We start from the raw sequence: 27,025 nt of genomic DNA on the forward strand, positions 1-27,025 counted from the left end.
GGAAGAAGGCCTTGGGGGAGACACCAGGAACTACTTCTGGTTTGACATTAGTTAATGGGTGGTCTTTCACGGCCCTTAAGGTCTCCCATGCTTCCCTTCCTGCCTCTGATCATGGTTCTCTATCAAATGTTTGGTTCTCTTGATGCAGTATCACAACATTTCGAGTGTACAGTAGAATACCGACTAAAATTACACGAATGCCTGTGCTAATGGTACTCAAACGTGAAGTGCATAATACTGCATCTGACTTGATAGACCCTGCCTAACGTTTCCATCTGTGTACCTTTTCTGCCCTGTGACCATGCCTAACAATTAACCTCAATGTAGACTCTAGGTGTAATTTGTAAAACATTATTAAGCAAGGTGTTTGTGTTTACCATTTCCATGGAGCGGGTGAAGCATTCAGAAAGCATCAAAGTAGTAAATGGCGAAAATGATCTTATGTATCATGCATGAGTGAAAAAAAGAGCGAGGCTGAGTAAGTACAATTTGGGTGTACCATTGGATTGTTTCCTCTCAGTTGTTTGTGTTTTATTCACATGGTTTGCATTACACATCTAAGCACCTTTCAATTGCAAGTGATTATCTCTTTTGTATGGCAAGCATTCAGGCTTTCAAGTAGCAACCACTTAACTGGACCATATGGTTATAGCATTTTACAAAGTACGGTTGGAATCACTGTATAAGATGAAGAAGGCATCCCTGTTAGAGCATGGCTGTAAATGTAGTCATTTGCATGTGTATTCGACTGCCCATGACACTAAATGGTCTGTTGTTGTCTGCAGGTATATGCTGGGTCTCTCAGCAATTCCAGCCATTATCCAGTTCTTTGGCTTCCTGTTTCTTCCTGAAAGCCCCCGCTGGCTCATTCAAAAAGGGCAGACTCAGAAAGCGAGACGGGTCTTGTCACAGATTCGTGGGAACCAGACTATCGATGAGGAGTATGACAGCATCAAAAACAGCATCGATGAAGAGGACAAAGAAGTCGGAGCAGGTAAAGCCTTACTGTCAGTTTAGAATGTTGTCATGGGTGCTGTAAGTAGAGTACTGCTTTCTTACTGCTTTCTTCATCGGGTTTTGGCTCAAGGTGTTGTGTTGTGTTGGTGATGCCTTGTGTTTCCGGAAATCAATTTCATGAGAGTGAGTAGGGGTGGCAGGAATTCAGTGAGGTATACATATACATTAGTCATTTGTCCATGTCTGCATCCCCTCCACACTTATACCAGGCGTTGGTGCCTCACATGACACCAGGAATCATACGCAGCATCTGCCATTCGGCCTTGGATGCTGTGGTTCAGATTTTGCAAGTGCAAGCGATAGAAGGAAGCTGTGAGGCTGGGGTTTACCTGCTTCTATCTCACTTGAGGTCTCTCGTCAATGGGCTGCAGAAGTCAGAAATGCTCGCTTTGCTCCTTCATCTAACAGCTCTGAGAAGTGATACACTTGCTCTGGGGATATTAATAATATACCCAATGGTATTGCCGCTTCTGGTAGTTTTAGGGGTTCTACAGTTTAGCCTCCTATTTTGGGTTAGTGTTTAATGAAAACAGACATGCAAATGGAGATAGAATGTGTATTGTGGAAAATCATGACAGTGCACAAAAAGGGTGACTTTTTAGTTTAGCATAGAACTGCGTTATTTGTCAATTTCTTGTCAATTTTTTTTTCTGCTGCTCAGAACATGCTATCTAACAGATTATCAGTTGTGTATATATTGTAATTTTGTTTTTCTTACATAAGATTACTTGGAATAATTACCATTTTGCTTCATATTTTGTTTTCTGTCTAATAAAAAGCATGTACATTTAGTTTCAATTTGACGTCTTCCATGAAATGCATTTTCAAGGTTCATGAAGAGAGCACTTATATATATTATGCATATGTACGCATGTATGGGATTTTCTTGTAAAGCTAGCTATAACGCAATCAGGCAGAGGCTGCACAAATAGGAGAACGCCGAGATAGGAGTTGTGGGGAGTGCAAGATGGTGAATAGGCGCTTTCAGTGTCAATAAGCAATGAAGTATTGCATGGAGATCTAGGCCTTCCGATCCGTCATGATGTGCAGGAGGAATGGGGTCATCTGATGGGCTTCCATGTGTTATTCCACAGTCCTGGTGCATAGATGCAGAAGCAGGTCTGGTTTCTGGTTTCTGGTTCTTTCATTCTTGTATTTCTTAGATTGTACACTGGTAATGTTGTTGCTTCTGGTGCTGTGGAGGCTTCGAGAGTTGGTGAGATTTCAAACCAGTTAACCATTTACCTACAAAATCGACATCCATCGATCTACTGTGGTGAACCAGAAGAAGGACTCGGACCAACGACTGACATGTTCAAGGGTGTTAAAAGTAAAACGCCTATCTGGCCCTATTTCTATGAGGGAAGTTCATTACCTAGAAAATAAATGTAATAGTGGGCATCAAAAGAAAAACAGTCCTTACTCCAATCCTATTTCGCTAACTGGCCCTACAACTTTAAGAAAATAGCAAAAAGGAGGAGGCCGGAGTAATGACCTCTGTCTCCGGCTCCTGCCTGGCCCAATCACTGGAATTTTGGTTGCTTATGCACAAAGTTAATCTGTATCTCAAAAGACAGTTCATAACTTCGGTATAGGATCTGCTGTCAAAAGTCAATGTCTTTTGGGCGGTTTTCTCTTTCTCAGGAATCTCAGGGTTTTCCTCATACAAGTCCCCCAGCCTAGGTACCTGAAACCCTCCAAGTACTCTTTCTTTGTCATTGTTATGTTTTGTTTTTCTCAGACTCTTCACAGGCCCCATGTCCTCTATTTGCTTTGTTGCCACTTGACTCCCATAACCTTTTTGGTGTCCTCAGCCTTGGTAGTCTCGTACCTGTAGTTTCTTGGGACTCTCCAAAGCCCTATGGCCCTTTGAGAGGCTAGCTTTCTCTATGCGTGGGTTTATCACACTCCCGTAACCTGGTCAGCTTCCAGAGCCTTAACATTCTTTTAATTTCTCTGGGCTCTCCAAAACCTGTGGTCTTGTGACAGGCTTGCTTCTTTATGCTTTGGTTTATCAGGTTCCCATAACCTCATCAGCTCCCAAAGCCTGGACAGTCTCTTAAATTCTCGTAGCTCTTTGCAGCCCTATGGCCCTCTGATAGGCTCACTTTCTCTATACTCGGGTTTATCAGGCTCCCGTAACCTACTCAACTTCCCAGCCTTGACAGTCATAGTTCGTACCTCTCAATTGTGTCTTCTCACGAGGAGTGTACGCTTACCTGCTGTTGTGTGTCTCAGTGACAAATGCACTTCTCATGCAGAGCTCCTGGACCTGAGCTCCCTTCAGCAGTCTAGTCTCTGTGTCGGTTACTAGTTTTCAAGCCCACTGCAGCTCCCTTGTGGTTGTGCCACCATATGAGATGGTTACTCTTCTGACTCTGCCTCGTTTCTGACCTTGGCTCCCCAGTCGGTCAGCACACCAGTCTTCCAGCATATAGCTAGTGTTTTTCACACCCTCCATGCCACCGCTGGTACCGTGGTTTTGTGTGGCTCCACCCCTCCTGGACTTCTTCCCTACAGAGGCTCGCCTCTATGTAGGAGTCACTCTCCTCCCTGCAAAGGAGTGTCCCCTCCGTTCAAAGGTCCTCCTGTTTTGATGTACACCTTCACAAACAAAAAGGATGTGTCCTTCTTCTATGACTGGGGCGCTCAGATGAAATCCAGCATTATTTGAAGCCAAAGAGATGAAAGGACTGTTTCCACTGTTTTTTTTCTAGTCCCATTTAGGCAGGCAATGTTTTCCAGAGTGGGAGTTCCTTATTGGACTGAGAGTCCTTGTCCCCGAGAGGGGAGTCACTTCCATTGAGGTCCCACTTGCCTATACCCCCTAGGCACGGTCTTGTGGAGCGGACTCACCTCCCTAACCTGACAGGCAAAGATTCGCCTCTTGGGAGTAGGGACAAATTCACCAGATTTGTCACAATACCCTTTGAACCTTATCAATTCACTGGTACTTCACAACACTAGTTGTAAACAAAAGGTAGCTCAGAACCAAAGCTATGGTTTAAGGGCGTGTAGGAAGTACTGATGCAGTTCAGTTTCAATTTGAAGTCTGTATTGGAGAAATAGTTTAAAAGTACTTAGTGTTCGTATTTTAGCAATGGCATTCCTACATTGTGTAGGCTTTATACTTTAACACTAGGGTGAGTGTTTGTGTACCTTAACATTGGCATTTCCAGTGTTTGTATACTATAGACCTAATTCACAGAAGCGTTTTACAATGGCAACACCCCATTGAAAAACGCTCTGTGAATCAGGGCCTATACCTTTTTATATTGCTAGAGGTATTTTGGAGGTATTTTTGGTTGATGGATTTTTTGTTTTTCGTGGTATAGTGGTGAGCCTAACTTAAGAGTACCATCTAATAATTGTTCTTATACCGGGGTCACTAAAAGTAAGCAAAGACTGGACTTAGTACACTCTAAATGATGATTTTATGCCCTTAAAGTATTTGATTTACAATACCACATTATGCTCTTTTGGCTTGCATCTCAGAATACATTTACCATGTAAATAAAATACTATCATTAGCTTGCATCTCAAAATACATTTACTATGTACATACAATACTATAATTCACACATACTTGGCGCCTCCTATAGGCTGTCCCACTTAAAAAGTATGGACACCTCACAGAGCCATAGTGTACCCTCGACACGCCTGACCATGTCGTCCAGCCTCCCACTCTCATGCCACATTGCACCAACTAAATTCCTGCAACCTTGCCTTGAAGCATATCAACTCTACCCCCAGAGACTACCTACACTAGTATTGAATAGGGACCATCAACCCAAACCAGCACCATCGCCTGTTACAATGGGTAAACCCCTTGCTACTGACCTAATGAGTGACACTAACTCCCAGACAGTTCAACCACCCACACTGTTCCCCATACCACGTCCTGTCCCCTCAGTTAAGGAATCAAAGACTGGCCTCTAGATCCTGTCACCAACACCGCACAGGGACAAGCAAACACAGGACCAGAGCAAGCACTTTCACTAACTTAACAATCACGCCACTCAATAAACCTATAAATATTCAAAAGTTACCAACGTCTAAATGCAGCAGCCACACCTCTACCATCAAAGCCAGCCTCATCAACGCAAGATCACTCCAAGCTCATGCCTTAGACATAGCTGACTTCATAACATCCCATGACCTGGACTTCATCCCCATCACAGAAACTTGGTTGAACCCAGCTTCAGGCCCCTCGCTTGCCCTTGCATTACCCGAGAACTATTCTATCATACGTTCAGACCGAGACATCAACTCTTCCAAAGGAGGAGACATAGCCTTCATATACAAAATGTCACTAGAATTAAGAATGGGCAACAAACAACCACTACCGTCTGCGGAACTCAGTCATCAACATCCACCACATCTACTATCACAATTCATCTACTTTACTGACCTCCAGGCCCAACTACCACCTTCAAAAAAGACATATCAGATTTGTTATCCAACAACACTAAAAGCAACTCTCAAATCATCATCCTGGGAGACTTCAACTTAGCCTTCCAAGACCCAAAAGATACTAAATCTGTTAAAATATTACAAGGCATTTACAATTCCAGCAGCAATATTTAGCACACATTTTGCTCTCTCCCACCACAGGCGATGATCCCTCTAGAAGTTAAGAGAATTACTGTAGCCCTCTCTCCCACCTCTAACTTGGCAGAGAACACTACGCAACAACCTTGAGACACTTAGCTCTGAGAGCCGTAACTTCTATTCTTTGCAGTTATTATTTTTTGACAACTCATTCCATATTCACTTCAGTATAATGGGGAGCAAACAGACTTTGGGATGCCTGATATGTAGAACCCATGCAAAAATCGATATCTACACTTGTGATTTTAAAGCTACATGCACCTCAATTAACCAGACACTCACCAAGAATGAAGCTTGATTATTTGCGGCCCGGATTGCTCACTTTCACCATCTATCAGGATAACGCCCACACGAGAGATTCCCTTCATCTGCCTCTATTCTCCTCTGAGCTTGGAGGGAGCGCACAAAGTCTTTTCCCCAGCCTGCCTGTCAGCGCTTGTTGCACGCCCACAGGGTCAGCCAGAGATTAAGAGTGCTAGAGACTGATAGACTCTTCTGAGACACCTGCACCAGCCCAGGCAAATGTCAGCCTCCTGCCAGCCTTTTTAAGCTCTCTCCCTAAGCCTGCCTATGCATATAAGTTACACCCATATGAAATGTAAAAGTGCCAGCCTTTTTCTGTGATGTAACTTGTCAGTCAGAACCACCTCCCTTGAAACTCAGCCATCCCTCTCAAAAGTTCTGACCTTGTTCATCCTGACTGCTTAGAATGGCAGAAACGGATGCAAGAATTACATTTCCCTGCTCTGTTCATTCCTGTTTTGCGAATTGACAATGGAGCTAGTTTGCAGATCGCCTAACATCAAAATCCTGTCACGTCTCACTGCACAACCATTTCCTCCGCGTTTATTTGCTTGCATTTTAAATTAACTTTGCACAGCACCAATGACTGGACATTCAGTCACCAATCTGCACCAAAGTCTGTGCACAAAATCATGGACTGATTTGCTCTGAGTATTAGTAGGGGTTAGAGGATAGAGATTAAGGTTTAATAACTGTTAGTTTTATGGTTAATTGCAATTCAGTCCATGACTGGGATGTAGAGTGCAAAATGACAAAATGTTGTGCACTATCAAATTCATTTTTAGCTGGCATGCATTTTGCGCATCCAGAATACTGACATATACTTCCCCTCGCTCTCTCCCTCCCCTCCCCCTACCTCAAATCCTACACCATTACTCCCTTCACCTACCCACTCCTCTACCCTCCCCCCACGCGCTGCCCCCTTCTAAATAGTTCTACTTATTGTTTTAATGACCTGTTCCTGTTTGTAAATATGCTTCTCTCATTTTTGTACCTGTTGTTATATTGTAAAGCGCTTTGGCTTAAAGCGCTATATAAATTCAATTAACATAAACATACTAAATTCAGCCTCAGTCTCACACATGTCTCACACTCTTGCTCACCAATGGGACCAATTTTGTATCATTGTTGAAATGTGGAGCCCTAGCTAAAATTCAGAGTCACTGTTGAAATTCGTAGTCACGTCTACCTACAATCCCTCCTTGTCTTTATTTTTTTGCTGTGACATAAACAAAATCACTGCAGAAAGAAAAAAGAAAAACATGCAGTAATCCCTGCTTCAGTACTGGGATATTGGGCACAAAAATACATACACAACTTTGTACATTGATTTCAAATAGTTAAAACAAATGATTGAAACTGTAAAATAAAGCAACATGAAATTGATACTGTTCACATATCTCTGAATGCACATACATATTAAGAAAAAGAAACATTGTATATATTGTATATATATATATTCTTTTCTAGATTTTCTTTTTCTTTTCTTTTCATCTTTAGATATATATGCATATTTTTACTCTTCTGATCACCTTTATCTTTTTTTAATTAGTGAGCTCTGATTTGATTTCTTCTTTTTATCTTTTTATATCACTTATTTATTTATTTGTATTGATTTAATATACATTCAGCCGAATGGCTTTGTATATACAACAATTAAAACAGGTAGAACATTTACACAATTATACAATGACACCGCATATAAAACCATAAGTATCTAGATAAAATCACTAAAATTGTATTTCTTTGTCATGGAAAGCCACCCGAATATACCTATAACTATACAAAATAAAAATTAAACCAAGATCGCTAGATAAAAATGAAAGTCTACACACAGATAAAAAATGTTTTCGCATTTATACACACTAATTAAAAACGGATCAGCATGTAACTAAATTAATTATTTCCATGCATTTCCAATAAAATGTCATAAGATAAAATATCAAGTTATTATCACATCCATTTAAAAACAAAGGCCATATCTGAGCGAGGAACTCTAAGGGGCTGATTCACAGAACATTTTCCCATGGGATTGCCCCATTATAAAACGCTTCCACGAATCGGGCTCTAAAAGTTGAAACCATTATTAGACGTTTTCAAATAACTATTTATCAATTTGTGCAGGCTCTCACAAACTATTAGCAAATGTTCAATCATTTCAGCAGTTCCTGTGCCACATAACCTGCAGCATCGTGCATTGCCCGAGATACCTATTCGCGCACGTTGGTACATTAATGCCATACTTATATTAAATTTAAGTCGCAGGTATTGTCTTGCAATAGCTGTTGGGAAAAGCTGTTAGATAGGTTGGTTTTTACTACTCGAGCTAATATATATTCACAAAAAGAGGTACTATTACTCCCTGAGAATAAATTCACTAGATGTTGTTCTTTGCTGAGCCAGAGTCATTTAGATTTTAGGCGAGCCTTGATCACATAGACTGCCCCATTTGTCATAAGGCCACAGCACCCCTTTTGCCATTTATTACAAAGGGTAAGTAGCTGGCCAAAAATCCCTATTGTGTGGCAGTTGTCAATTTTGAAAAAAGCTCCAAGTACCAATAACTACGTTTAATAATTTATCACAAAACATTACTGACTTCAGTCACATTCCAATATACCAGCAATTCCAAATTCGAGGTACATGTACTCTGTAGGTAATGATGGTGGCATACAGAGGAGTTTGTGTAATATAGTTGCTTCAAATCATTTCAATACCACACCATATTTATTTCCCCATATTTCAATCCCATAGAATACGATAGATCGCACTTTTGTCTGGTATAACAGAAGAATTGTCTCTATAGAGATACCACTTTGTTTACTTATGAATTGTCAAACAATGCTTACCACTCTGTTGCATTTGGTTTTAGTTTCCTGCCAGTGAGTATCCCACCTCAAGTTGTTTTGAAGGTGGAGACCCAAGTGCATATAGGATGCGACACACTCCAGTTGTAATCTTTTAAGGGTGCAGACAGTATTTCGTCCTTTAAAAGCATGCAGGGCAAATGTCATCCTCTTAATTTTAAATATGTTGATAGTCTATTTGCTTCTGCATATTCGCCTAGAGCTATAATCATGCTTTGTAAACCTATAGGGGTGCAATTTAACAAGACCAAATCATCGGCATATGCCAACCAACTAGTAAGAGGACGTCCCATTTTTACTGGGCACATTTTTAATTTATTAAAGGCTAAACCCAGATCAGAGAGGTAAAGGTTAAAAAGAGTGGCATTAACAATGCACCCTTGCTTTACCCCACATTGGGTAGGTAATGGGGCAGATAATTTGCCTTCAACATCTAACTTGATCTTAACCGTGGTGTTAGTATAAAGTAACATCAACATTTTAAATAGTCCTGATAGAATATTCCATTTGATCAGTTTCTTCCAGAGTCTATTGCAAAGCACAGAGTCAAATACTGGTAAGAAATCTATGAAAGCAGCATGAACCAGTATGTATCTGCGCTTCCAAGCATACTCTGAGGAAGTTATGAAGATGAGCAGATTATGTGCCGTCTTAGATTTTTTAATGAAACCCATCTGGTTGGGAGGCTGTATATTGTTTGCCGTGATCCAGTCATTTAGATCATCTTATAGCACTTTTGCAAGGGTTTTGGAGGGAACATCCAACATGGCAAGCATTCTGTAGTTGGATGCTAAATTCCAGGAGCCTTTCTTATGAACAGGCGGTATGTGGCTTTAACGCAATATGGGAATATAGTAGATATAAACAATGTGCCCATAATCCGGGAGCAGTTTTGACGAGCACTTTACAGATACCATCCAGCCCAATAGTTTGTGAAGGGTTAAGATGTTCAATGATAACGGTAAGGTCGAGAGTGGTTAGTTGGCAAGTCCAAGCTACATTTGGAATCGGCACTATGGCATCATCACACTCATTCAGCCATAATGTACCTGCAATATGCTTGAACCAATCAGGTTCAATTACTCCATTTATGGTCAGGCCACCATGCTCACTGCCCCGTAAAGCCGACCATATTTTAGTATTATCGTTTTGTAAGGCCAAATGTGCAATGTCTTTCAATTTCATCAGGTTAAGATTATTATGTAGTAGTGATGATAGTAGTCTATTCTGATAGTTTAATACTGCGACAATTGTAGCTCGCAGGTGATGTTTGGCTGTTGCTATTGCACGATCATAATTCACCCGTTTATCTAAGACTTTATTGGTCCGTTCTGCCAAACTTTTATATTTGCTTTATGTAATGGTGGTTTCTTTAACAAATACAGAAACAATCTGCTCAAGCTTATCCCTCGGCGCGGTGTCAAAGCAAGCTATGTCCAGGGGCAACAATATACTCAATGCCTTGGATGCCTTTAACAGCTTTGCTTCGTTCCAACGGATACGATTACGTGTGAATTAGTAGATATCGCCCCAATTGTATCTTTGCAAGTTTCTGAGTTATATCTAGCTACGTTTGCATGCATTCAAAACCTGTGTGTGGCAGGGTCAACCAGTACATTCCTCTGTCACTGCTATCTACTGGGGAGAGTGTCCTCCTCCTCCCACCTGAACTCTTCTTCAGGCATTTCCCACCTCGTACCACTGCCCCCCATCGGTCTGTCCCTTCCCTACTATTCTCACTGACGCACCTCGCGCACACTCCAACTTTCACCCCCTTTTCCTTTGCACCCCCACCTGTACCCGCTGCACCAGGCCCACACCTTGACCCATCACCCTCAGCTCCCCTGCTCCTTGCTGCCTTCCTAGATAATATCCCCCCTGCTCCTCCTGGCACCTTTATCCCATACCTCTCTCCTCCCCGTCGATGAACTGCAAGCCACCAACGCTGCAAGGGAATAGAGGGAAGTGATCACTTTCAGCTTGTGGTAATATTGCCATATCCTTAACCACTTGCATACCGTTAGTGTTCATGAATATATATGCTAAAGTAGAGGCTGATTTGCCACTGACACGGGTATAAGCCATAGACACATCACCCAGACACAGCCCATTAAGGCACAACATACCATACTCTTCCAACAATGGCACCCTTTTTTTCCCGCACGACTGCCTTTGCTTCGTGGTCCACATGGCTTCAATATGTAGTCGACGCATTGTGGTAGACTGGTTAATTCAATTAAGGCATTGAAATCACCAACAGAAATTACTGGGAATCTTGGGTGATATTTATTCAGGCTGAATTTGACCACTGCTACGTTTTCATTAGTTGCTATATTGTTCGAAGGGTCATAAACATTAATCAATATTAGTGACTGTATGCAATGTTGCAATTTAGCAGCAAATGCCGCTATCTATTTCTTCAAGGGACCAAGGTGAAGCCATCAAAATTATTAGGCCTCCTTTGGGACATCCCTTGGGTCTTTTAACCGCAACATTTTGAATAGTAGCACGTCCATCAAACTCAACCGGTTCAGCCAACCATGTCTCCTGAAGTACTATGATTGAAAAATTGGATAAGTGAGTTACCAACCCTCCTTCGCCAAACAAATGGACAAATCCTTGAGTGTTCCATGAGAGGATAATGTGAATGTCCCCGGAACATCTCAGTGAAGTGGGGTTTAAAAATGGCAGGTAGCCATTGCCAGTATCCGGTATCAGAATCACTGAGAATGGGCATAGAGGGAGGTTGTTGCAAGCATGCAGTTCCTCCTATCGAGGTAGGTGCAATCGGGATTAATCTAATAGTGTCTATCGTTACATTTGTGCTAATCAGCTGATGGCAGCTAGCCCTGCCCATGTTTTGGCAGCACTGATGATCTTGAATATTGGGCAAAGTTGACAGAGGGATGGCAGGCTTCTTTAAGAGTAATTCTGGTCGGCTTTTACATTTTGCGGGCCCTTTGTCCCAGCATGTTTCCTTTGCTTAGTACTGGGGATCTGTGGGGCGGAACACATATAGACTAGTTTAAATATTGCGTCTTGATATGACAGCACATAATCCAACAGGGATTCAGAGCAGAATCGAATATTAGATATGTTACTTGCACTGTGGTTTACTTGGTCCACTAGTACGATATCTTTTGATAATAGCACTGTCAATGGGGCAATATTGTGGAGCAAACTCAGAACTGCAGCACAGTTCAAAGGAGGGAATATGCTTGTAGAAGGTTTTGCTTGCAGTTGTAGTGCACTCTATGACTTCCCAGCATCAGTATTTACATCCACTACATTAGTAGCTTTGGGAGTAGTGTCCACACTAGCAGGTAGTCTAGGTTGGTCAGGACCAACAGCCACCAATCTTCTAGGGGCACTTGCCTTATTTTGGGCTGCGAGTTGACCATTAGGTACCACATTTGGAGGTTGTGCACAGTTAAAATTGTATTTGGCTAATGCTCGAGTTGCAGTCAGCATCTCTACAGTATCGGAGTTCAAAGGGATTTGGGGATCAGTTGCTACAGGTATAACCTGTTTTTGTTCAGTCAATGTGCATGGGATGAAATTATGCCGAGGTAGTTTAGCATACATCACGGCTTGCGATATTACTTCCTTTTTCCGCTTTGCCATTGTTGGATCGCTTGCCAGGCGTTTACTCACACTAACGCACACTGTTGGCAGCTTAGTTTTTAAGCAAGAGCTTTTAGAAAATATTAAAGGATTAGGATGAATCAGTGTTGATGTATAAGGTCTGTATTGGTCCCTTGATCATGCACCTGTTTCCGCCCTCCATTTATACTGTTGTTTGCAAATCTAGTTTGTTTGCTTTTTTCTAATAGTGAGGTAAGAAGCCGTTCAAGGCTTGAAATATTTCCTCCGAGATCATACTACTAGTGCTGGATACACTTACATTGCAGGGGTTGTTAAACAGAGGGGTGGGCGAGGAAGGGGCAGTATAGGAGGGGAGGGAGGGAAAACTGGTAAAGAATCAGGGACCTTAACAGGAGGGTGGGGAGGGAGTGAAGAAAGGGGTGGTCAAGGAGAATGGGGCAGCAGTTGGGGGAACAATCATCTCCTCTGGATCAACTGGTGTCACACATACCTCATTCACAGGGGTAGAACCTGGTTCATGTTTAAAAGCTAACGGAGTGTATTGCCTCAGTAAAATAAAATCAAGCAAAAAAAAAATGCACTCAAAATTCAGGATCCGCCTCATACCAAGAACTCATTGGGGCATAGTAACACCTTCCACTTCTCCAAAATGACCACCCTGGAAGTAGAAAAAGTTATCCTGTCGCTTAAACCTTCAAACTGTAAAGGTGACATCTGCCCAGCACAGCTGATAAAAGACGCTGCCAGAGAATTATCCCCCTTTATTGCTAAACTGATCAACGCTTCCTTCGCTTCAGGTACAATCCCAGCCAACCTTAAACAGTCCTGGGTTCTCCCTCTCCTAAAGAAGCAGACATTAGACCCTCTCATCCCCACTAACTACCGCCCTATCACGACGGTACCGTTTCTCCTCAAGATTCTGGATAAAGCTGCCTATATCCAAATTCAAAGGCACCTGGAACTACACAACCTATTAGGAGAAAGACAATCGGGCTTCCGACCCCTACACGGAACAGAAACTGCCCTTATAGACTTGAAGTCCCAAATCGATGAGCTAAGAGACAAAGGGAGAACAGTACTCCTACTACTCCTACTACTCCTGGACCTCTCAGCGGCCTTTGATTTGGTGGATCACAGAGTCCTCTGTAGCCACCTGGACTCCGCCGCTCATTTCTCGGTGCGAGTCTTCTCTCCCTCCGCGGAGGCAGATCCCACCCCGATCTCGTGTGGTGTCCCTCAGGGCTCCTGCGTATCCCCAACTCTATACAACATTTTCACCAAGCCATTGTTCGACGATCTGGATCATCTTGGTATCACCTATACTAACTACGCAGATGATACACAGATCCTCCTCCCGCTTTCTGGGGATCATGCTAAGGACACGGAATTGGTGAACAAGGTATACCTTATCATACAGGCATGGATGGCCACTCACGGCCTTTGTCTAAACGATGATAAGACAGAGTTGATCATCTTAGGTACCCGAGCCAATATCAAAAAACTAGGACAGGAATTTGCCTCCTTCAACATAGACGGGAACATCATCCAAGTATCCAAGGATGTTAAAACCCTGGGATTCTATCTTGATTCTACCCTATCTTTTGACAAACAGCTAAAATCCCTTGCCTCCTCCACGGCCTACACGTGCAAACTGATTAGAGCCAGTAAACCTTTCCTCTCCAACAAGAGTTGTCTAATCCTGGCCAGAGCCTTAATTCTTTCCAGAGTAGATTATTGTAATGCCCTATACTCTGGAGCTAATAAAAAAATAACCCAGAGACTACAAACATTACAAAATAATGCCTTGAGAGCGGCACTAGGCATTAACAAACAGTCCCATATCTCGTCCACCAGACGACATCACAACTGGCTGTCTACAGAGAACAAAATAAAACTCAAGATGCTATCCTTGACCCACAAAGCCCTCAATAACTCTGCCCCTAGTTACTTGTCTGACAAACTCCATAGGAGAACATCTTCCAGACCCACCAGAGCTGGTAACCTCAACTGTTTGACAATACCGAACTTTAGACTGAACACTATCGGAGGAAACAGTTTCCCAGTAAAGGCGGCTAAAACTTGGAATTCTCTACCACAAGACCTGAGAGCAGACATGCCCTACCGCTGCTTCAGGAAAAAAGTTATTCAACTCCTCACCTCGACTGACCTTTGCTGACCGGGGGCTCCTACTTCCTACGAGCATCTTGACCCCCTTGAACCTGTATACTTGCTGTAATTACTGTATGCCTGATCTGTCTAACCCAATGTAATTTTAATGTACATTTTGCCATGATGTAACCTGTAAGTTTCGTATTTCCTTGCCACTGCGCCCTGTTACCCCTGGGTCTGGCGCGCATAAAAAGTGAATAAAAGAAACAAACAAGGGACGGAAAAGATCAGTCGAGATTGGCCCCAAGGAATTCAACATCTTCAATGCTCTGATTCATATCTAAGGGCACCTGGAGTTACCAGTCAAACTAGTAGTGGGAATTAATGGCGTGTGAATTAAAACTCTTGTTTCACCCAGCACAGATTGCAAATCATGGTTTACATTAATCAACGCTATTTGCATATTCAAGGGTTCAGCTACAATTGGTTCTAAACATCTAGAGTCAGCGCACATTTTTTTGATTACAGCACTAGTAGAGCTCATGCCAGGGGTTCTCATTTCTGCCTCACAGTCGAGGGAGGGGGAGATATGGGTGTTAACCAATTTAGAACCCAAACTGTTCAATGAAACTCGTAACTCTTCAGTCACTTATTTGTTTTAGAATGTTTTGTATCTTTTGATTTTAGAACATTGAATTCAAAACAACCATGAGTCCATGCAGGTATATTAGTGCCATCATTCCAATCCTGTAAAAATAATAAAAATAAAATAATATATTTAAAAAGTCTTCAGACCAAAGCAAGAGTTTTTCCAGTCAGGCTCTTGTCCAGGAAATGATCTTTGGTAAAGTAAACCTCCATACTCTGCAAGTGGAACTTCCTTCTGGGATCACCATCTTCACCCCCGTTCTTCGGTACAGGGGGTCTTTTCCAGGGGACTCCACTCCAAGGGTCTGGCTAAATCCAACTCCCACAGCACTGGCGGGAGAATCAGTTGGTGTCTAGAGCAAAGAGAAAAGAACAAATTAAGAATCAAGTTTATCAATTCATTAATTTTCCCATTTCTGTGAACCTCCCTTGGACATCACCTGAAATCAAATAGATGACATTTGCACATAAATGCATATTATGCACAAAAGTACAATATAATACAGTGAAGAATACTTCCTCAAGACATCTGAAAACAACATGAACTAAGCACAAAAATATAACACAGCACATTTCCAGGCATACATTTAAAACACAACCAATCTTAACACAGCATACAGGTTGAAACAACATCATTCAATTTAAGATTGCAACAGAATTCAATTTTAATTCAAAATCCCAGTTAACCTACTCACACATCACCCTGTGACACTACTTTCCTCCTTATTCATATTCTTATATTTATTTTCTTATATTTTGAAACGTTTTACTTATTTACAATACCCCTTTTTCTTAGTTATCAATGTGTTTACTTCCTGAACACCTTGTTCTCATAGTTCCATTTATGTACTCAACTTTTTCAACCCTTCTTTTCTCACATATCATAATGAAGACATACAAAGTTACTCACCTGATGTATCGCTCCTTTTGACCGCTTTACACAATTTGATATTTTTCAAAATATTTACACCTACTTGCCCCCAATGGCGCAAGCGCTTTATTTCCGGATTATAACTACATTTCTCACTCCCTGGTTTCTCCAATTTGTTCAAACCCCTTTATTTCATGTTTTGGGTGGAAGGGCTTAATCTGGTTAACATGGACAAATTGATCCACTGTTAACTCTCCCTCCTTTTTGGCGATCCTGTAGACTATGGGTGAAACCTTATCTACAATCTCAAATGGGCCGCACCATGATGCAAGGAATTTGGAGTTTCTATGTTTATCTTTTCCAAAATTAAACATGTATATCTCGTCGCCAACCTCATATTCTCTCACAGATGTTTTCCTATCATAGTAAAATTTTGCCCTGTCAACAATGTTTTCCAGATTCCAGGAAAGCATATTGCAAGTACTTATTCATGGATTGTGGATGCATTTACAAGAACCTGTTCATTTGTGCTGTAAAGTAAGTGTTGTGGCAAAACCATTTCCTACCTGTTAAAATTCATGGGGGCTGACATTTGTTGATCTAGATGGTGTTGACCTGATAGCCATTAACACCAGAGGGAGTTCCATTTCCCAGCTACATCATGCTTCAGCTACAAACCTTTTCAACATGTCAACTATTGATCTATTTCACTGTTCCACTCGCCCAGTAGAGGAGGGCCAGTATGGAATGTGCAACTTCATTTCCACGCCCTAGATTTGCCACATTTTTGTCATTACTGCACTTGGGAATTTACGTCCATGTTGTGACTCTATTCTCTGAGGCAAACCAAAACTTGAAAAGATATGATTGACTTACAAAGTGACTGCGGTTTGGGCACTCCAGTCCGGGGCTAGAACACATTCCACCCATCTGGACACTAAACAAATGACTGGGAACATATACCTGTTTCCCCTTGCTGATCTTTGCACAGGCCCTACAAAATCGATTTGCAGGTCGGACAATAGGAGTGTCAAACCTCTTTTCATTAATGGTGCTGTGTGAGAATGGGAAGCAGGCTGAAATGTAGTTCTACATCTTGTGACATGTGTGGCCAATAGGCATAATCTTTTAAGATTGCCAAGGTTTTCTGGGAATCTCTGTGGCCTGCGGGTATGGCATTGTGGGCATGATGTAACATCAATCCCCAAAATGACAAAGGCACTACCCATTGGATTTGGCCTGACACAGATTCCCTAATCATCAGCCCATCTTGTAAACAAATTCTCTTTTTGTTTCTTAATAACACCCTCAGTTCCTCTTTCCCTGTGCAATCCTCTTCAGTTAGAGGATTTTATTCTGCATCTAACACGTGATTGTAAAATGGACTCTTTTTGTGCCTTAAACAAGTCTTGGTCAGGCGTATCAAAACTCCACTGTGCCACGGGTTGATCAGTTGGTTTTGGAGATTTGGAGCATGTTAGTGCATCCAGCTGGATCTCACCCAGTAGGTGTTCAACTCAAATTAACTCGCCCATCACAGCCCCAATTTTGGCTAATTGATCTGCCTTATCTTTCCCCACCTTATCTTCCCCTGGTGTTTTCGAATGACCATGTATCTTCCTCCAATGGATGATCAGGTCATTTTCCGCAATAAGTTTGTCTATGGCTTGAATCATCTTACCATGTTTAAGTGGTTTCTTATCATATGTAATCATTCCTCTCACTTTCCACCCGGGCAAATTCTCCACAAAAATATTTTATGCGTAATCAGAATCAGTGACTAAAACTATTTCTTTAAGTTTATTTTACACTGCTGTAGATATTGCCTTATAAATGTCGGCCAATTCTGCAACTTGACTGCTTTAAGGGCTTAGCCTCATGCTTACTCTCAGGATGCTATCGGATTTAATCCACCAGTTTCCTATTCCTGCCATTAGTTCTTTTTCAGAATCCCCTTCCACGTGATATGCTCATCCATCTACATACACTGTTGGGAGATCCTTACATGTTTTTTTCATTGGAAGCCTTGTGTGGGGATTGCTCAAGTTCATTTGAATTTGTTTCTACTTCTGTGTCTTCAGGTGCATAGACAGCTGCACAGTCATATTCTACTAGCCCTTGAGCAACTGGGCTCTTTTTGTTCTGTCCATATCTCACCTCCACTGGAAATCCTGGAAGTGCTAATGTCCATGAAGTTACTCTTGACTGGGCCAAATTCCCAAATCTGACCCTTTTACTTTGCAAAAATTGAAAAACTCTGTGAATCGGGGCCTATACCTTTTTATATGTAGCAATCTTAACTGTTTTTTTATTTGTACATATGCATTCACAATATATATAGTCCAGTGTCTCTGAACCCCTACTCTATTACTACTGCATCCAGTAGGAACCATATCCTAGATGCTCACTTGGAAGAACATGAGATTTGTCACCCACGTCATCAACAGTCATTCCAGTTGCCCATTTCTGACGTGTTTTCTTCTGAAGGTAGTTGCTTACTTTTAGGTTTTTAATGTCTACTAACCCATGGTGAAGATAGATTCACCTGTGATTTGCGTCCCTTCCAAAGCATTTCTTCACCCTCCCTCTTCTTACTTCTTACTTCTGCACCTCTTCCCCTGCAAGATCCACCCTTTTTCTACCCCATTGCCCCTCCTTTTCTTACTACTCATCAATATCACCCATCTTTACTTCACACCTCATCACAACTGTTTGCCTCACCACACTCTTTCTCTCGCTCCTTGCCTCCTATTTCCCTCACTTCTCTCTACACTCCTTCCCTCACAACTTTCTCTTTCCAGTGCAATACACCAAAGCGTGCTCTCTTTCTCTCTCTCTCTTTCTCTCTCTCTCTCTTTCTCTCTCTCTCTCTCTGATATTGTCAGTTTCAATTCCCAGGAGCAACAATTACAGGATACATTGACGTACAACCTATGTGCACTGGGGTAGTGTCAGAATTGGTATTGGCACTGTCTAAGGGCAACATGTCTGTTGGGCATAGTCCTATTTGGGCACAATACTGCATGCCTTTGGCCATACTGAGTGGGCACTGCAGAGGTGGTTCATGTTCCTGGGGCACTCGGTCTACTGGGCATTGCCTGTGGCCAGGGAACTCCTATGTTTTTTGGTTCAAGGTTGTCCTTAATGGTACTTAACAGGAAACTGAATATACAGGTCGATTTGTAAGAATCATAATTGTACCTAAAGTCTCATGACAGATATGCCTGGGATACCATTGCAATGTGTTTTTTTTAAGATCTAATGTTAACACAATACATTAATAGATTTGTGCAATTTATTAGCTTTTGGCGTGATAGTGTATAATATTGTAATGTACAATTAGGAAAAAAACGGCAACCAAAAAGAATCCATGTATGTATCTCAGAAGATTTGGGGGAAATATTTTAGAAAAAGAATTGGAACAGAAAGAGTAGTAGGGTCCATAAAAAGATAAAGCTGGAGACAGAGTTGGATGATATTTCTTTTAGTAAAGCAAAGTGATTGGTAGTGTGGATTGGCTTCTGTCTTCATCTTTCATTACATTATCTGCCATTACATTATACGAGTATATGCCTCTATGGTCTGCAGGCATAACCCACAATCCCAATAGCATCTGCCCATTTATATTTGGCTTGCAGGCTGACTGCTTCAGGCTCACCTCGGCTGTTACCAACCCCCCTCAGGCTCTACTTGTGGCAGAAGGATGGCCAGCTTGTTGTTTTTAGTACTCTCACCATGCTCCCTCCTCTCGATGGATCTAGTGGGGTGCAGTCACTGCGAGCACATATGTCACAGAAGTGGGCTCCAGCTCCGCAGTGGAGGCTGCCGCATATGGCATTCTCTTTGGTTTAAGAGGGATTTCTGGTAGTTTACCTGCAGCATGCACTCCCACTAGAGAATCCACCCGTCTGCCAACTCTCGAAATCATGGAATATTTCCTACTTGCCATCAGTAATAAAAAGTCATTTGTATATGGCACTTCATACAAATTCTATATTATAATGGTATGAGTTATTATTACTCATGCTTATGGAGATCCCGCTAATGTCTTTGCATGTGAGGGGCTCAGTTGATCCTTCCGGAATCCTAACCTGTGAGTGCAGGCTGCCGCAGACCTTATAAGTAAGTGGACAATCTTCTTGAGCTACCTTGGTTGTAGCATTTCGTGGCTGCTCTGATCAAATCAAGCCTTTGTTGTGATCACCTCTTGGTCGGTGTAAACGATGAATGTCCTCTTATAAGTACACATGACTAACACAAATACCCAAAACGTAGCTCCAGGAGGACCCTGGAACAGTCCCATCTGATGCATACTGCTATATCCACATGTTGTGTTATCTTTTCTGATCTGATTGTGTCCCCCTAAGGTCAGGAACCTGCTATTCAAAGTAAAATAGTGAAACCAAGTCACTCAGATGAAAACCTTTCCTTTTTTTGATAAGAACAAATGGCAAAGCGATCACCTTTTCAGTTTCCTTTTTGCTGCCTTCATATGAGCCCATCAGAAATTGTGCTTCTCAACAGATGTTTCTGGCTTTGTAGTTCATTGCTTTTTTTGCATACCTAAACCCCAAAGAATTATGTTTGCTTCAAATATCCACCATTGATGTGTGTTCCCAATCTTAACGTGTTGGAGGGTCAGTGCTAAACTACCCATACTTAATAGGTGGGACAGGCTATATATTATGGTATGGTACGGTACCCTGGTCCTTATCTGATAAGTGGTCCTCAGTCAGCAGAGTAGGCTCTGTAGTCTTCTTTTTTCTGATTTGATGAACTAAGCTGTTTGGAGTGCTGTTCCAGGTGTTTTCACTGGTTGAACAGTTATCCAGTTTTCTGTGGCCTGAGGCATTGCCTAAAAAAACCTTTTTTATATATCTCATTTACATGGTTCGTATCCCTTCATTGACATTTCCAGGAGTGGAGATTGTTCCTCCCTTCACGTAAGAATGCTGGTCAGTGGGCCAGGACCTTCCCAGTGTATACGTCCATGTTTGTCCTTGCAGTAGCTTTTATCATCAGCTGTTGGCATCCTATTGGCATCCTGGTCCTGCTTGTTTGCACTTTGCTTTTGGGCTGCACCTGGGAACCTGCACCTGGGAACAGAATGCTTTCCTGGGCTTTATGCAAGTGGACAATGCCAGTGACTTCACAATATGGAATACTCTTTCCCTACATGGTTCCCCACACGCCCAATGGTGGTTATCCAAAAACTATAATCCTAGGATGCCAATTGGTACTGAAAATGTGTGGATAGGGGAGACACTCTGGCAGATGCTATTTTTACCCCTTCTTACCACCTCTGGATAGATCTTGACAATGCACGTGTTCATCCCTGGGCTAGAGACCCTCCCTAGGTTGTCTACTAAATTAGATTTAATTGCAGGTTACTCTTCTTCCAAGAAGTGAATCCTCTTTTAAGCCATCCATCCAGAATTAGGTGCTAGTTAATATACCCCAAGTATGGTGGGGGTCGTATAAGTAGGAACAATTTACTGAATGTAGTGACAACTATACTTCTAATCCATAATTCACTCTCAGCCATATTACCTGCCCCCAGGACACTGTAAAAATATGGAGTGAGGAGCCTGCATAAGAGAGGAACACATGAGCAGCGTGGTCACACAAGCATAACCACTTCTCTTTTTTATTATTTAGAATGCTTCTCTACATCACAAACTTCAAGAGGTTACATTCCAGTGTGGTGGAAAGGGCATAATGGACTATGGCTACAGTAGTCACTATGATGAGTAACTTGTTCGGTTTGCCTCGTTCTTGCTGTGTGCCAAGATTATATTGCATGCTGTTTCCCACGCCCATGGAAAATGATACACATCACCCAAGCTATGAAGTCTCTACACTTGCAGCTTACTAAACATAACGGGTGTATTTGTGGTGTGCTCTAGAACCTTGAAGCGTCTCATGTGCTAGATGGAATTACCAATAATGATCTTGGACCCAAATAATTGAACAGACTGAAAGAATATGGCAAAGTACTGCTTTATTATCAGCATAAAATAAAGTAGGGCAATCTGACGAATAACAGGTAGTCATTCACAAACTCACCCCCAAATGTGATTATACAAAGGTTTTATACCTCAATGTGCGTCATTTATAACATCATCCTATGTGGCAAACAAAAGGGAGGTGTTAGAGGAATATATGTACCTATAGTATACGTAAGGGTTAATAACTTCATTGGCTGCCCCTTATCTGGAGGGCATGCCTTGAACTACCTCTAAATATGTATAATACTGATTATAGTAAAATCATTGGCAGTAGGTTGGTCTCTGCAACATTGTATAGCATGTTGCTACACAGACTCTCTTATTGGTTGGCATACTTTCCCAACCTTGAACTTTCGGCTGTTAGCAGCATGTAAGGAAAACGAAACTCGGGTGCTGCAAACAACGTCAGACTACTATTCACTTTCCTAATTAGTCCATCTTCTCTCATCGGTCAGACCCCAAGCCAAGACTGCTTCTTTGTAGTTGACCTTGAAGCCTGCTCTCTGTTCTGGGGAATTCAAGGGAGTGTATGTCCACTATTATCTTCGTTTGGGCTTAATGAATAGTCCTTGTTTTCAATTATTTTTAAATCACTTGTGGGGAGCCAGGTTGTGGCAAAGAAGACTAGAGAGCTAAGGAGCTTGTACACTTATTGGTAGAGAAATGGCAGCAGGTGAGTGTATGGCGTGGGTGTATTGCCTAATACTCCACAATATGAAGACCTAATAGAAACAAATACATTCACACTGGGCTCATATCAAAATGTTACATGCATCATTGCATGAAATGTATTGTGTTGGAGGTCAACCTAACATTTGTTTCGAGCCACTGCTCTTCTTCTGAGGCTGAATTATAACATCACATACATATCATTTGACAAATTCATTGATACATTGAGATAAAATAAAAAGCACAAACCAAAGTACAAAAAGGGGAACGGTTATACACAAGTCCATTGTCAAATATTGGAGACATGTATAGGGACACCACAAGTAAGGGTGACAATTTTTTGGAACAAATATATAAAATGAGTATTCCCATTCCTTATGTGAGTCAAAAGAAATTTGAGAGAGAACTGTTACAAAAGACATGCAAACATATATAGAGAAAACATGGGGAAAATGAAAAAAACAATAGTTAATGTCCTGTTGGATACATAGCATGGTGGTTTAATGGCAATGTATCACCTCAAAGGTGGCAAGTACACATCCATTAACTAATGTACCTTATGTGCTCTTCTGTCCGTGGATATATGTCTATAAAAATAATAGTCATACTAATAGTGCTGGGGTCAAGGTTACTGCAACAGTTATGTTAATTGGTTCTGCATATCAAGCCAACCATGAAAACTAAATGCGGAAACTGACACAAGGTGGTTGCCCTTATGGAAAAGCTTAAATTCTTTGTCACTGAAAACAAATAATATGAAAATGTATATTGATCTGAAAGACCCAATATAATCAGTCAATTACGTCTAAACAATATGCTTAAACTTAGGGTTACCTCTACGGCTTTGCAAGTGCGGCAAAATTCATGTCTGGTGTCCGACATTGTCAAACCCATACTTGTGCAAGTAGCATCCGATTTGGAATCAATCACAAGCGATTGTAAAGCGCCATCTACGGAGGGAGACGGAGTGGAAACGGAGACGAAACAAATATAATAAGAAAAATGCAGCACAATGCTAACTGAATAATTACGTTGCGATCGTGTGAACTAACAAGGGACCGTGTATGAAGAGGCTTCCCTACCTGGCCTTTCGGCATGTTGACGCGTTGTCAGGGAGCCGCAGCGTTACTGCTCACCAGCATATATCAACATTAGGGCGTAGTCTGTTAGTGCATGAAACAAGACTAGTGCTTAGGTCCCCGCCATCTTGGTTGAGTCACAGTTGCTTAACATAACAAGACATGTTTGTCAGGGCTCGGGTAAAATTATGTTGCTAGTATAATAATATATAAACGCCATCTAGGTGTTACAATGTGTGTTTATAACAACTCCTGTTTTGAAGATAGTGTGTACACTCCATGTTTACCCGCAACCATTATTCATAATGAGACTGCTTATAACTATTTTGAATATTTTATTTGCATATGTTACTTTTATTTGAGAGCTAAAGGAACCCCCTTTATATGTGCTTCCCATTCGATTGAATGAGTGATTGCGTTGTTACCTCTCACTTATGTCACTGGTGGCGCTAATTGGTAGTGCATACTACATGTGTAATGCACTGATGCGACTATGGCCAGCTTGGTGTGACACATTCAACCACTGCCACCTGCAGCAAAATATTAAAAGTGATTGAGATCATTGTCAGTTCAATGCTGAATATGAACTTGTTAAGTTACAGGGACACTGGGCCTCATTACGAGGTTGAAGGTAGCCATGGTGATTTTAGCACCATGGCTACCCCCTTACCGCATACCGGGTCCGGGTTCCCTGAATGAGAAATTACCGGGCCATTCCAACCTTGAAGGACCCAGTATTTCCCCATTCAGGGAGCCCATCCCCATTCGAGCCCCCATAGGGCTCAATGGGAACGGGGAGCATGTTAATAACGGGCCTGTTATTAGCATGCTGGTCCTTTAGCTGCTCCGGCTAAGGGCGCCTGGTAAAACAAGCCGCCCTAAGTGGGAACCGCTAAAGGACCTCGTAATGCGGAGGTAAGGTGTTTACGGCACCGGCACCTTTACCAGCGCCGCTAACCCCTTATCTCCAACCTCGTAATGAGGACCACTGCCACTGGTCCAACCTAAGCATAATACACAATGGGATCAAGTATTGTAGCAATAGTTTGTAGGTGAGCAAGTTATAATTTCTGAAAGCAATCTTCAATGCGAACAGTTACATCACCTTAATTGGTCTATAAATATCTGCTTAGTAATACAAATCCAAAATAATGCATATTAGGCAAAACGCAACTTGTACCTAGTTAGACATTAGTTGGCATGTAAACCACTTGTCGTGGATCTGTAACATGTTTTCCGATTATTCTTAAATACCCAAACAATCTTGTACCAAAGATTTAAAAACATCATTGGTGGTGAACAATGTTACTAGGACACAGTCTATACGGGTATCAATAATGAGGGGACTTAATAGAAATACAGAAAATATGTGAACTGTGTTGAGTCCAGAAAAGGCTGTCCTTTATTGACAAATGACCATAGCTTCCAGTTGTCTGAGTTTCAATTCATTCTAGATTACCACCTCTCTGTGGTAGAGAGACCTTTGCCATTCCCACAAATGTAATATCCTTCTTATCTATATGGTGGATATTTTGCCAATGTATGGCTAACTGATATTTAGCCTCTTGGTTGGCTATTGTTGACAAATGTTCTCTGGTTCTGATTTTTAGAGGTCTGATTGTGCTTCCAATATAGTGTAAACCACATACAAAAATAATACAATATACAACAAATTTCGAATCGCAATTGATAAATGAATTAACATGATGGTTTCCAAATGTTCCATAATCAACAGTCATGGTTTCTAAAGCATGAATACACATAGAAAAACTCCCACATTTATGAAATCCATTATTCTGTGCCATGTGTAGAGCCATGTTGCTTGATGAACATGCTGAATGAGAACATGCGCACATTGTGACTCAAATTGACACCCTTAAACAAGAAATTGAATTATATGATGCTCCCAGTGCGACTTTTGGCAAAACATTTAAAACTTTATACACTATATTAAGGAAACACCAAGATGAAGTGAAAATAAGGAAGTCTAGAAAATGTTCACGAGATGATAGAGACTATCGCGACAAGAGAGTTTATACATACCAACCTAAATATGATGAGCTATCCAGATCATGCATTAGCAGTGTGGCCTCATCCCCCATTAGTTCAAAAATTGATAGTGATTCAGACAGGCAGACTCCAAGCATTTCAAGCACAGAATGTAGTCAAGCCACTACAGATGACCAAATAGCAACAGGATAAGTTGAGGGTATCGCATCGAATCTACAGGAATCAGTAGGCCCATCACCTTTTTTAGAACAAATCAGATGTTTCAAAAAGGGAAACCCACAGGCATCCATGAAAAAATTAAGGTTTCAAACCCTTATAGCCTCAAATATTTTAATCCCAGGCACAAACCAAGAGGGACTAGGGGCGGTCAACATGGTCAGCGGAAACTGCCCACCCATGCCACAAAGAGTCACCAGAGCCTCATATCAGCACCTCCTTCAGAATCAGAAGAGGTAGATTTAGTTTGCAATCTAGTTCCTATCAACTCCAGAGGAGCATTCTGTCCTCAACAAAGGGCTTTCATTTGCCCCCCGTGTTTCAATAACTTTGTGCAAATACAAATTGATTTGTTTAAGTTCATTCGAAAATTAAAACTCAAGAAATTCTTCTCTACACAGGTACAGAAGTATACAGCTAAAACCTCTATGCCTGCACGATCAGATATGTCTTTACAAACAATGTTGAACACACATGCACTAATGTCTTTAGAAGATTGTGAGCAGGAGCAGGGCATTAGTATATTGGATATGTTGAGTGATTTGAATATTCAGCAACACAATCTTAAGATTAAAGAACGCACCAAAAAATCTAGGTTTATGCCTGTATTTCTTAATGATAATATTATAGATACTTTTCATCAAGAAGTGACCAAGGACATTCACAAACTGGCAGATTGTGCCAAACGACAGAAATATCGACAGGCTTTTAATTTGAGTAAATTGTAACAAACAGCTTGAGTGAAATATATATTATTTGCAAGGTACATTTCTTTAATTACTCTATTTTTTACAAACGGAGTCCAAATCTTCCCATTATTTCTCGTTTCCTTTCGCTTGGTTGTATAATACCATAATTATTCGGTGTGTAAACTTGGGCTTTAATATGTTTGTGTAGTGGTCAAATTTGGACAGAAATAATAAAGTAATTAAAGAAAATGTACCTTGCAAATAATATATATTTCACCAAATTATGAATTAGGGTCATACTCATAATAAAAGTAAGGAACTT

General features: G+C 41.4%; 1 protein-coding gene across 1 annotated transcript in view; it reads left to right on the top strand.

Moving 5' to 3' along the window:
• SLC2A13 (solute carrier family 2 member 13) overlaps positions 1–27,025 on the top strand; it is a 2,060,320-nt gene that overhangs the window by 419,209 nt on the left and 1,614,086 nt on the right. Inside the window, exon 3 of the mRNA XM_069629212.1 lies at positions 786–994. Within this exon, the coding sequence (XP_069485313.1) occupies positions 786–994 (209 nt within the window). The remainder of the gene's footprint in view (positions 1–785; positions 995–27,025) is intronic.

The sequence above is a fragment of the Ambystoma mexicanum genome, chromosome 12 (assembly GCF_040938575.1).
Source record: "Ambystoma mexicanum isolate Mex_15411 chromosome 12, UKY_AmexF1_1, whole genome shotgun sequence".
In the NCBI taxonomy this organism is placed as follows: Eukaryota; Metazoa; Chordata; class Amphibia; order Caudata; family Ambystomatidae; genus Ambystoma; species Ambystoma mexicanum.